A 13,804-nucleotide genomic window follows, 5' to 3' on the forward strand; every position below is an offset into this window, starting at 1 on the left:
GACTCTGAACCTTGCTGATTTGCACACGGCCCCTGGCCCCCAAGACGCACTGCACTTTAGAGATAGTCCCTGGAGGGACGAGAAAACCGGGGAAGCGGTCCCGCAGCGCGGGACGCGGGCTGGGCGTGCCCGGGTCCGGCCCGGGCCAAGACGGGCCCGTCTTAGCCCGTCATAGGCCGATGTAGGCAGGGCTGGGCCATACCCCTTGGTTGTATTGCGGAGGAATATCGTGGTCTATAAAGGCTGTGCAATACATAAAGAGAGCGGGGACGGGTTTGGGTTTCCAGTGTCCGTCGACCAGAGCCCTTTTGTACTGGGGCTCAGCACCGAGAGCTCAGAGCTCATCCTCCATGAGTGTGTGCAGCTGACACAGGACCTGAAGACCAAGGAGAGGCACTTCTTCCTGTTCAGTGACATGCTCATCGTCACCAAGCTCAAGTAAGCTTGAACACAACAAAGCCATGTGTAATAAAGTATAGTCGTAGTACACTGGTAAAGGTTGAAGAAAGGTCTTTCATTCAGGAACAGCAGGTGTCTACTGGTAAGACATCCTATCCACACAGCGCGGCTCCCACTTCGCGGGACGCGTGCGGGCCCGTCTGGGGACGTCAGGGGCAGACAGAGGCACGCCTGTCCCTTGGCGGTCTTCTATGAGCCGATTTAACAAGAGGCCTGGTAAGATCTATTGTTACACTGACATATCGTCGATTGTATACCTCTATACCGTAACAGTTAGAGCTCCTGGACCTATCTAGTAAATTTGTTGTTTAAGTTGTTGTTTAAGTTAATAGTTGCAATTGACTTCCAAGCCCAGTTATATATCGTTTATTAACCGTTGATATCTTTGTAAAGTACTAATATCAATGGAGAAACGTAAGAGTACCGTGGGCACCCTGGACGCTTTCCTGATAAGAGCAGAATCTCTCCTTATTCATGAGATCCAACTAACAGAGCGTAGACTTTCACTTGATTCCTTACAACTTCCGCTGACCAGGGAGGAGGAACATAATAGTCCTCTACCAGTGAATAAAACCATTTCCCTAATACCTTCTTCCCCCTCTGTGAATCTACTACCACAATCTCCTAACGTACAAGATAAGGAGATTGATATCCCTACTCCAAGAGGGAAAGGCCCCCAAACTCGGGAACAAAGCAAACAAAAGAAGGGACGAGCAATGGGAATAAAACAGCAGGGAGGCAAGCAGGGCAAAGAGGGAAAGGAAATAGCCGGCCCTGGCCCAAGCTTACTGGGAATGGCTTCGCTACAAACTCAAACAGATGAAAGCCTAAGGTATCCTGAAGTTCAGTTAGGTCTCCCCACTAACAATTCTAAAGTACTTAAACAAGATCTAGGGAATCAAATGGAGGGCCTTATAAAAAACATTCTTGAAGTAAAACTTTGTGAAATGACTTGTCACTTGACTTCTCTCGTTGATGAAAGATTTGCTCGCATTGAGAATAAGCTGGTTCAATTGAAAGAGGATGTTGATTCAATTAGAGTTCAACTGGAAACTTCCAAGTCGACTCCTACTATTACGAACATTCCCTCATTTCAAAGGGATAACTGTAATCAACCTAGTCAAGAGTTCCAGTCTGGTTTATCGAAGGTACTGCAATTAGAGAATCAAAACCTTGTAACTGAGGGCACTAAGTTAAAGGTCACTGCTAGGATGGAGAATATCAGTAACCAGGGGCAGAAAAATATGAACCTTAATCTCACAAACGGTACGGCTCAATCCAATACAGATAATTTGAATATGCCACATGCATCTTGTCCCTACGTCTTGGTCCTAACGGGGGTTCCACCTCTAAAACAGGGACTGACAGAATCCTGGTTCTCCCTCCGTAATAAAGTGGTGGATTGGCTGGTAAAACATAAACATTTTAACCCTCAGAACATAAACCATATTCTGATGGTCCGAAGAGTAGGATGGGTGGGTCCATCCCAAAAATCCATTCAGGGTGACTGTATTGTCATAAACTTCAAGACGCCCAGAATGGTTCGTTTTCTTCTAGCTGTTAAGGAGGAATCACCCATAATACCTACAGTAATCTTGTCTCTCCCTCTTGATTTCTTCTATAAGCCGGTTCCTAATTCCACTCTGAAAACAAACGGCTCTATCCAAACGCAGAATAGGTTCGAGCTTCTGTCATTTTTAGAGGAGGTGGATTGACAACCATCTAGTTTTCCGGGACCTGCTCCTATTATACTTGAGAGAGAAAGTATTGACATACAATTGATTTTAGTCTCTAATCCATCTCAGGAAGTAGCACAATTGGAAAATCCTCTGATTCCCCCCTGAACCCTATCCTGGTCCCTTCTGCACATGCTCAAGAATACCCTGTAGACAAGCACAGTCAAAAGTTATATAAATTATGCCCCCAAGTTACAAATGACTCAGATCCAGCCTTGATGTCTTTAACGAATAGTAGACTTCTAAAAGAAAGAAGCTGTTTAAACATAGCCCCCCAGTCTGACACTAATGCTTTAAGAGGGGCCTCTACTAGTGTTGCATTTTGGAATATTGCCGGTCTTCGATCTAAGTTTAACCAAGAAGGGTGGTTAACTTTTGTGTGGTCTCACGACATCTTGTGTTTTCAGGAGACATGGGCAGTACAACCAATCCATTTAAATGGCTATAAAACATTTTTCTCCCCGGCACTTACTTCAGCATCAGGGCATGTGAAAGGTGGTTTAGTGGTGTATATATCAAATTTAATTCAAGTCAGAGAAACAAACTCCCTAAAAAATAAGGAGAATTATCAGATAATTTCAATAGCCACAAATAATTCACCCCACATCGTGGCAGTTAATTTTTATAATAATCTACAGCAAACAAAACTGGTGGAGATATTGAAGGAAATCCGTCATTTCCTTCTAGACTTCATTAACAACCATCATGGGAAAAATTCCATCATTACATGGGGTTGTGATTTTAATTTATCTCTCTGTGAAAGAAACAATAACATTACATGCGGCCTTCTGGACATGCAAGATAGTAATATTACCCATTTTCCCCATTCCCTAGTAGGGGCGTGCATGAATGAGACGATCTCACTCCTCCAACTGGCCTTTGCTAATGAATTGTTAACACCCGCAGTTTCCTTAAGTCCAACCTTCAATGGTAGAGGAGCCTCCAGCTGCATCGATTTTATTTTCATGGCAACTAGGGCTTCACACTTCATAACTAATTTTACAACGCATGATTGCGTATTTAGCGATCACTTTCCGATCTCCGTTACCATGCAACTGGCACGAGGCAGAGCAAAGCCAACAACCTTGTACCAGGAGGAAAGTCTTATTATGAATCGACTAAATGGTTATGCTATGAAGTGGGCCCATTCGTATCCTGAATTAATAACATAAAAGGTTGTCAGAACTTCCATGCCTGCAATAAGTTTATGTTTGGCGGAGAGTTCAACCCCTCAGGAGATAGTAGATAATTTTAAAGTAGTAATTAAATCTGTAAATGATGCCTTAACTATTATATCTAAAGGGAAAAGAAAAATAAAGACTAGTTGGTTTAATTCATCCTGTACAAAAGCGTACTCTGCCCTTAAAGCAGCTCTTAATAAATCCGATAGAGATAGGACAGAGGTTACCCAACTAAGGAAAGCATATAATAAAACTCTACGTCAGAGAAAGAAGGAATTAAAAGAGGAACTATGGATTGCCTTACACAGCAGCTGTAAAATTAATGACTGCACAGTGTTTTGGGAAGTCATAAACACCCCATTCCTCTCCGGCCGAAGGGAGAACAGCAACATAGAAGTTACAATCACTGAATCTGATTGGATAGCTCATTTCTCGCAGATATTTGGCCTAACGGAAGAGTCCACCCAAACCTACAGCACTCCTGGGAAAAGGATCAGTAGTCTAAGCCCTTCTCTGAGCTCACTGGCCTTAGATTTTTCGCTGGCCGAAGTTGATCAAGCTTTGAACACCAGCAGAGGAGGAAAGGCCCCGGGCCCTGACGGGGTCCCCGTGGATCTATATAAATTTAAAATGGACCTATGGGCCCCATTACTACTCAGGGTACTAGAATCCACGGGAAAAGCTGGTCTTTTGGCCTCTTGGTCAGAGTCCACCCTGGTCCCGGTTTTTAAAAAGGGCGATCGCAACAGTCCAACGTGCTACCGCCCTATTTTCTTATTGGACTCGTTGGGAAAGGTGGTAGGCCGTATTCTGTTAGAACGCCTACAGCACTGGACGGAAGATAATAACATCATATCTGACCTCCAGTATGGATTTAGGGAAGGGCTCGGTACCATCGAGCAGGTCTTAAACCTGTCGTTACTTAGGAGCAAATATTTAGATGTGAAGGGTGGAAGACTGCATATGGCTTACGTAGACCTCACTGCAGCGTTTGACTGCGTGGGTCATGCAAAACTTTGGGACATCTTGACAGCAATGGGGGTCGATACTCTGTTGGTTAACTATCTGCGAGAAATTTATTCAAATGCAACAGCGAGAGTGAGATATGGCCTGGGGGGCCAGTTATCCGCTCCTTTTAAGGTGGAGCGGGGAGTAAGACAGGGTTGTGTCCTGGCCCCCTACCTTTTTACTCTTTATACAAACGGCCTGGAATTGGCCATGCTGGATGGGAGTCAGGACCTTCCCTTTGTCCAGAATCGCACTCCCCTCGAACTGCAGCGCTCTGTAAATCGATATAATTTATTTATGTCGAATTTAGATCTAAAAATCAATATAAAAAAGACCTTTATTATGACTTCTGGTCGTAAATTAAGAAAAGGAAAAGACATCTATATAAGCAACTCCAGGGTAGACCACACTCCTACTTATCCTTACCTAGGAGTTGTAATAGATGAAAAGGGCACTTGGAAAAGAGCAATTGAGGTTAGAAAACTGCAGTTTCTAAAAGCTACAATGGCCTTAGTAGCATTTACTCAGAGGCTTGGAAAACGACCCCCCGAAGAGATGCTACGTATTTACCAGGTGAAATGCGTTAGCACAGCCATCTATGGGGTAGGGGGTTGGGGGTATGTGCAGGCTGAATCGATACAAAAAGTAGAAAACAGTTTAAGATTCCTACTTGCAGTACCACAAAGTACTTCCAATTTCAGCTGCCATTTAAAACTGCGCGTATCCTATATTTCTGACATCATAGGGATGCAACCAGTTCTATTATGGCATTGTCTTTGGACGTCTAATAAGTTAACGCTTACTCAAGCAATCGTGACAGATTGTGTTAAGCTAGAACACGCATAGAAGATACAGTGGCTACAATATGTTTGGAAGTTTTTATCCGACTTGGGCATGGAAAATTATTATCACAACCCACATGAAATCGCTCGGATATCAAGAAAGATGTTAAAGAATCAATGTCTAATGCACCTAGCTGGTCTCCGCTTGACTGCTGAAGTAACTAAAATCTCTGTTCAGCATTCATTGTCAATCCAATCAACTGTGAGGATCCAGCCCTACTTAACTTGGAAGATATCCAGTTTCGATAGATTTTTGCTGACCCGATTCAGATTAAACATCTTTCATCGCTTTGTTACTTTTCCAGAGACAAATGATTGGTCTAAGCAGTTAACCCATTGTCCATGTGACGGTATCTCCCCACAATCGCTCTTACACGTAACCCTTTTTTGCAAATTTTATACTGAACCTAGAAAGCGATGGCTCATTCCGATTTTAAAAAGCATGGGCCTTCGCCAATGTCGCCCTGCTTTTATGGTTCTCCAATTTCTGGAATCAGATTTTTTATCCATAAATATAGCAAGGTTTTTGAAATTTTGTATTCGACATAGATCTAATTTATAACTTGAGCTCTGATGCATTTTAAAAGCTTGTTATACGTTTTTAATCCCGCAAAACTCTGAATGTAAAATTATTAACATGTTAATGACTTACTGTGATGACTTTTAACAATAATTTAATGTAATTTCTTATCACTGGAAAATGTAATGTTTTTTAAGATGTTTGATACTTTTATGGTTTTTCTCTTGATGAAACCGAATAAAGTAAATAATGAATGAATGAAATGAGGAGCACTAATTAAAAGTGATAGAGAACAGACAGTGTCAAATAACATGCACTCAAATGAGAGCAAGTATGAATAAATAATTTGCATAACAAATGTAGTTCATTATGTAAGAGTTTCCAAGGTGCTTAATGTGATTAAGCACACACAACAACTTTCTAGAGCATAATATTCCGACATCAGGTAAAACGAGGGAAATAACCCATTTTAGTAACAAGTGGGCATAGGCATTGCATAAATGATAATGCTTAGCTAGATGCTCAGGAGGATGATATGACATTGCTTGATATACAGGAGGCTGGGGGGATCTTGATAATATCAAATGTACACAGGAGGGTGGTGAAGATCATGCATGATTCCATAGATAGATGAAAATGAAGGTGGTGAAAATCAAGATAGCATGGAAAGTGAGACAGAGAAAAAATGGATACTTTACGTTATAAAGACAAAGACTGACGAGGAAAAAACTATGTTAAAGATGATGATGAGTATAATGTCTCGAATGGGTTAGCATGTTTTCTTCACTTTCATACTTTGTGAAAAACACAATGACCAAACTTCGATGGGTACCCGATAGAGCCACCTGGTGGCTCACTAAACCCTCGAGTGAACAATGTATTTTTAGTCTAGCAGTTGCCACTTTTCCGCCGCAACTAAAAAGAACAATCCAGCACCACTGCTCAAATATTTGAACCTATATTGAGTGCTGATAGTGCTGTGAATCAGAGCCATTCAAATTCCACAAGGAAATTAAGTTCTTCAAAGACATGTATAGATAGATAATTACAATTGGACAGTCTTAGGTCAATCACAAACAATTTGCTAAACCTATGATGTGGTCCCCGTGAGAAAGTTCCCGGCAAGTGTTAGCTGTGAAACTGAAAGAGCAGTACACATGGTCTCACCTTTTCGTAAGAACCTCCCCTTACTATGGTCCATGAAAGCCTCATGAAGGGTGGAAAAGTTACACATTTTGTTGCCTTTCATTACTTCAAAGGAGCTATTTTCCACCACAGAGTCAATCACAGCATCATCCAATTCCTTTCCCAGGAACTCACAGATTTTCACCACAGTTCCGCGAGTGTCCTAGAGGAGGAAAGAAGACATTGGTTTTAAAAGAGGTCGCTATTAGTCACAATAGATATCCTTCCTAGTTTAGTCCAGGAGGAATGGATGTTAGCCACTTTTAAATTGTAATATTTAAAAAGAATTGAATATTTATGCGGTAACTTAGCTAGTGAATGGACTGTTAGTAATAAAGGAGAACGTCATATAAAACAAGGCATGTACACATTTTTGTATTATGTGCTTTTCGTCGGCTAATTTCGGTGTGAGCTCTATAGTGAAAGGGCTATTTTGATTTTTCTAAATATTTATATTAATAATATGAATGCCAATTTAAAAATTACTCCGAATGTCCATATAAGTCTTCTAGTGGTGTGGAACTAATGTTTAAATAATGACCTTTGTATCTATGTATGAAATTACAGGTCCTTCACTTTGGCACTGAAGTGTTGTAATAACAGATGCTATTATTTATCCACCTCTGGGGTTCACGTTTTATAACCCTGACGATAATTGCAGGGGTGCCCAGGATCAGCCAAGGAAAATGGAATCCATGATATATTTACAGAAGAACCACATTTATAAAATGATTTGATTAGAGCCACTGAATCTAATGGGGATACCTCTGAACATCTGTCATAAATCCAGGCTTTAGGGACATCCGAAAACAGAAATCAATCTGATATTTGAGCCTGTGGCTTGCATGGAAGACACAGCCCTCTGCAACATTGGTAAATATCAAATGAACATCTTAGCTGCATACCCAAGACAGTAAACAAAGCTCTCAAGTGTCCTAGGTTCATGGCTGTGTATTCATCCAGTCCAGTTTTTTCTTTGCATTCTTGGATTTGTAGTCTCGATTTTACAATCAGAAATACCGACCTACAAATCATGGAATGTAAAGAAAAAACTTAGGGCATGATTTAGAGTTTTGGGGATGGGTTACTCCATCCCAAATGTTTCAGCAAACCTCTGCACCTTACTGCAAATGTATTATATCCAATGGCACTTGTAGTAAGGCCGAAAAGGATCTCCGTCATGTTTCTGATGCAATAACCCATCCTCCAAACTCTTTATCAGGCCTTAAACTGGATTTGGTAGTCATATGAAGTAGAGAAACTTGAGAGTCATAGAAGCATGTTCAGCTAGAATTGCACTTTGTCTTCAAGAAGTAAGACAACAGCTTATAAAAGTGCACATTATGCACCTTTAACTCCAACCAACGCACATCCCAGCCAACTCTTAAAGGAAAACCTTTTCTGTTAATGTGAATATTACAATCTTACCTCCAGGAGTTCCTCGTAAGTGATGAGTAAGAAGTTGCTTTTGTTCTTCATCTCCATCCACCCTTTGATGTGATCAAACCAGGAGCCAAAAGCCACTGCAAAAAATAGCAGATTTTTTCTAAGTTCTAGTCACTTCACTACTCTTCAAAAGAGCAGGTGAACACAGTCTCGGGCCTTGGTCTTTGAAAGCCCATGGTTGATTTGATGCTGTCAGCTGTTAATCAACAAGAATTGGCTAGCGTTACTAAACTCTTATATTTTATTACATTTATTTATTGGCAGTTTACTATAGTGAAAACCTGTCCCAAGGAAATTAAAGCAATTAACATGGTAACACCACCAACATGACTGCAGATCATGGGCTGGCATCACACAATGCAAAGTGTGCTTTTCCTCTGTAATCTCCTTACCTCTACGGGACTCTTGAAGGAACCGACAGGCCCAGGCATTCAGTATTGTTGGCTTTGTTTAGGAATGCTCTTGTATGTGTAGGTGTGACCACTTTCACCAGAGGCCCGGTATACATTGTAGACTCTGTCTTGAAGTATTCTTGGGCAGATTGTTTATAGGATGCCTTTCCGAAGGTCCCAAGATTCCACAGTTTCTAGGGAACTTTAATCAGACAACTTTTCTTCTGACAAGAGCCTAAGACTAACTACAGGTTGAAACATTGATAAGCCCTTCCAAAGTGGCTTTCAAAACATGTTAGGATTCGCCAGTAGATACCATATATGAGCAGACAGGATCTCTGATTACGTTTGCTTGATATGAAATCCTATGCAACATTGGGATTTGTTCAATGTCCTGCTCTATGTTGCTGTATATATATGTGTTCACTGTCTGAGCACTGTGTTGCCTGCACTAATTTGGATATATATTGAAATGTATATTGCCCTTATACAAAAAATATGAAAATCATCATCATACAAGATATTGGGACCTGTACTCTTTTTCAAAAACATAGATCATGAATATGATACAAGTTACTAATGTACTTTTCACATTTTTAAAGCCTAAGTAGAAGTGTTGGTAAATGAGACCCACAGAACATTTGTTTGGCTTATTACTTAAGGGGACTTAAGCAGTATTCCCCAACATGTTTGCCTTAGTTTCAAAGGTAGATATGCTCGAGCAGTTTGAGAAATGTAGGCCTCAGAGGCATTCTCGGACAACCCCAGTTTGCATCCTCACATGGAAGGAGTTGGAATCACTATAGTGAGTGCGCTAAAGATGCATGTAAGGCATGTCTTCTTGAGTGTTGGAAGGTGGTTTATTAGTAGGTGTAGTTAAGTACCTACCACTAGTAATAAGACTACAATCACAATATAAGGTCCAGTCAAGGTAACAATAAATTATTCTCTTGCTCATCCCTTGGCAGGCAGGATTAATTTTGAAGACAGGTGTGTAAAGCATTTAAAAACAACCAATAAAACACACAATAAAAATCCAACACCAATTTATAACAATAGGAAATCATTTTATGATTAGAATGACACCAAAGCAACAAAAATCCAATGCAGGAAACGGGAAAAATGAATATTTAAAGATACTGGGCCTAATTTCGATGTCGGTCGGAAAGCCTCTGACCGTGGTCGGAGGCTTTTTGACCGACATGGAAGGTTTACAGTCCGAACACTGAATTATGATGTCTGTGGTTCGAGTATAAACTGGCCGGTCAAGCCGATTGGCTTCCAACAGGCTCAAGGAACCCGTTGGCCAGTCGGAGCCCGCACATAATTCCCAATGGAGGGTGTTTCCGCTGTGGGGATTAGTGACTATAAGGGCCCCTAGCAGGGCCCCTCCTCTCTCCCTGGCCTACGGTTGTGGGCAGTGGGGGCAACTATGGTGCTCCCACGTAAATCCCTGCACTGTGTGGCAGGCACCTTGAGGTCTAGGTATAAAGATGTATGCTGTTCCTAAAGGGTGTGATTAGACAAAGAAAGGCCTGCAATAATCTATAAGTCAGTGAAGTCAGGAGAAACTTCCTCCTTCAGGAAAAAGACCCTCACACATCCAGCCAGCTAGATGTCATGCTTCATCATCAGGTCTGCTCCAAATCGGGGCGGCGCTGCAATCCCCGATCGGCGCCCTTATCGGGGCCTTTTGATGGAGATCTTTATTCCTTTATGCCGGTTGGTGTAATGCGGGTGAGGGCCCTGGGTGTAGTGTGTTCTAATGAAACTTTAAAACAAGTAGTCGGGCCCAAAAATAACAAAAGTTTAATAAGCAGGGTCCCACTCTTGACTAAAACCAAAATGGAGCGCCTCCCTACAATAAGGTAGTTAGGATGGCGCTAAAACAGGTCAACATGTTTCTTGCAATGGTTAGTTAAACCGCAATTCATCAGGACCAAACAAAAAAAGTTCACACACTTACTGGTAGTGATAGCACCTACTAAAGCACTTACCACTTTTACAGCACCCTAATAAGTGGTTACTTATGTTGAAGAAAAACCTAAATGCACCCCATAGTGATGCGTCAGGGGCTCCAGCGAATCAGGGCCGGACTATAACACTGAAAAGTGCAGTGTTATGTTTCCTCGATACAGGAAACGTAGACTCCTACCCTCCGTCCAAGCCGATTCGAGGTGCCTGCTACACAGTACAGTTATTTACACAAACTCTCATTTCTCAATGGGAACTTGTGCTGCGGGCAGTTTCTGCCTGCACCACACACCCCCCTAGAGAAATGGGAGTTTGCAACCTCACCCTATGTGGTAGTATCCTAATATGGTGTGTGTAACTGTGGACCTACAGTTGGTCGGTTCTCACACAGAGACGGGTCGATTGGAGGCAGCTCTGACAGACATCGTAATAGGGCCCTAAATGTTTTCTAGCGCTTAAAAGCCAAAAGCACCAACTTGGTACATCTAGTCATGCTAGACAAGGAAAAATTCAAAGTTTCAGGCTTACCGCGATGGAGCATGGGTGGGATACAATGAGCGGTAGGGCCGGTCATGTTTTTACGTTCTGACTTAGTAAAATTTTGGGAGCACTTACTCTTGACATCGAGCGAGTCTACTTGGCAGGCCGGGGTTAGGTTCCATGATGGCGGCTTGCTCAGCGGGATGCCTTGATCGATTCCTGGAAGTCTTATCGATGACGATGAGCTCTAGGTCTTTAGCAGGACAACCGGCATTTTAGGCCGGGTTGTGGTTTTACATCCCCAGCTTGACACTCGATGATGGGTCTGTCAACTCATGGAGCTTTTTGGTCACAATGCTCCAAATGACCTCAAATGCCTGGAGTTGCCTCCAGAAGGTCCTGTTGTGTTCTTTATGGATCCACAACACCAGCCAAGGTTCCAGAAGATCTGAGTTGCTACTTGGAGAGTTGGGACTACACTTGCCACAATGCATCTAGCTAAATCCTTTAAAATTTAGCTGAAGGTAATCAGCTGGTTTCTTCTTGGTGGAGATGATGCAGGTGGAGCTCTTTTAATTTGTTGTTTTCAGGGAGTACACTCCTTAAACTTAAAATTTTACTGCCAGACAAAGTCCTTCTTTCGCTGTAGTTCCAAGGTGTGCGGCAGGTGCAGTCATTTTGAGTGCAGTCCTCTTAGTGCAGGCCATGGGTTCCAGCATGACAGTCCATCTTCTTGTTTATTCAGGCAGGCTTCTGAGTTGCTGGACAGCTCTCCCATATATATCCGTGCTTCTAGGGGGACAGGAAGGGGGGCACCCCTGACCAATGGGATACAGAATGGCACCTTCAGGTAAAACAACTTTCTCCAAAGTGTGGCATATTTGTGTCTCAGAAATCACTATTTGTTAAAATTCCAAATTCAAAAAAATCTCTCCTGGAGCTGAAGGTCTGGCCAACTCCAACCTACAGGTGTGGATAACTTTCCCTAACACTCCCTTTTCAGGCCCTCTGCTCATTCGATAACAAAGGCTACTATCTGGATGGGGCTGTGGGAAGTGGGGTTGGGCCTGAGTCCTGGCCTGAGTATCTTTCCCTCTTTGAAGACCAGTTTTGCTACCCAGCTCCCTCCCTGTCTTTTGTTCTGCAGCTTGCAGATCTCCTCCCACCAGATGTCTGTTTGTTTCCTTTCAGGCCACTTCACACCTCATCAGAGCAGCTTGAATCAGCTTGTGAAAGGCTGGCCAATCAGGAGAAGCTACTGTATAGCTGGATTTTTGTAGCCCTGTAAATATGCTTCAGGCCTCCCATTGCAGAACCTGTGTGTTCAGTTTAAAACTGCCATTTTGACCTGGCATGTTCACCTACTTACCAGGCCCAAACATTCCTTTTTATTACATATAAGTCACCACTAAGGTAGGCCCCAGGCAGCCCCAATGGCAGGGTGCAGTGTATTTTAAAAAAAGGACATGTACATTTAAGCTTTACATGTTCAGGTAGAGAAATACTGTTTATCACTACTGCAAGGTCTATCTCTCACATAGGTTAGCATGGAGACTGCCATATAACATAATTTGGTGTCAAAGTCTTCCTTCAACCTTGCTTCAGCTACTGGATTCTACCAACTGTGAGTCCTGCACTGCAAGAGGTGCCAATCCATCCTGGGCCTTTATGGAGGGTGCTGCAGCTGCTTTACTGCAAAACTCGGTGCAGTGATGCCTTTGCGCCAATCAGAACTGACACAGTATCCTTCGATGCCAAAGCAGATCTGATCCAACGACATCCCTGGGCGGCTTGAAAATGACTCGGGTTCTGACTGTTAGCTTTGACCTAGTGCCGATCCAATTACATCCCTGCGCGGCTTGAGGATAACACAGTGCCTGCAATTTAAGTGGTTTGACGACGCGCAACCTGACTGCGAGGCTCAACAACGATGCATCAGCCCGAATGCGTGAATCAGAAACAACGCATTGAGTTTTCTATGCTGACGCTTGCTCCATCCATGATACTTTTTCAGTGGGCCCTGCGTGGGTCCTGTAGCCAGCCTGCCTTCCATCGTGGTTGGCCTTAGACTTTGGTTTTACCCCATTCCAGCGCGACCTCAAATTACCTCTAAGCACTGTTGACTTCAAAGCACAATATTGCAGTTTATTCTTAAAATATTCATATCTCGAATTTCACTTATTGGATTTTTGTCAATTTGTTCTTGTTTTACACAAAAAAAAATTCTCTTTTTCTAGATTGGTGTGGAGTCTTTTTGTTGTGTTTTCACTGTAATTAAAGTGTGCATAAATACCTTACACATTGCCTCTTAAATTAAACCTGACTGCTCTGTGCCAAGCTACCAGAGGGTGAACAGAGGTTGATTTAGGTTGTGTATCTGACTTATCCCGACTAGAATTGTGGACCCTACATGGACAGGGTGTAAACCTCTGCCAACTAGAGGCCCAAAAGAGATACTATTCAAAACATACAATAAGTATTTCCACAATTCACCTACTTCACACTTTTACTCAGAGTAGAGTGATAACTCTATAAGGGTTTGGGATCACGTCCTACGCTGATGACACACACATTGTGGTGT

General features: G+C 42.5%; 1 protein-coding gene across 5 annotated transcripts in view; it reads right to left on the reverse strand.

Annotated features, from left to right (window-relative positions):
- The window catches only part of LOC146809667 (sulfotransferase 2B1-like), a 654,164-nt gene that overhangs the window by 186,985 nt on the left and 453,375 nt on the right, over window positions 1-13,804 (reverse strand). For all 5 annotated transcript variants that reach the window (XM_085616523.1, XM_085616519.1, XM_085616520.1 and 2 more), the window contains 2 exons: window positions 8,360-8,454; window positions 6,914-7,094 (listed from right to left, as the gene is read on the reverse strand). In XM_085616523.1, the coding sequence (XP_085472649.1) occupies window positions 6,914-7,094; window positions 8,360-8,454 (276 nt within the window). The remainder of the gene's footprint in view (window positions 1-6,913; window positions 7,095-8,359; window positions 8,455-13,804) is intronic.

This window comes from Triturus cristatus, chromosome 7, assembly GCF_964204655.1.
Source record: "Triturus cristatus chromosome 7, aTriCri1.1, whole genome shotgun sequence".
Classification (NCBI taxonomy): Eukaryota; Metazoa; Chordata; class Amphibia; order Caudata; family Salamandridae; genus Triturus; species Triturus cristatus.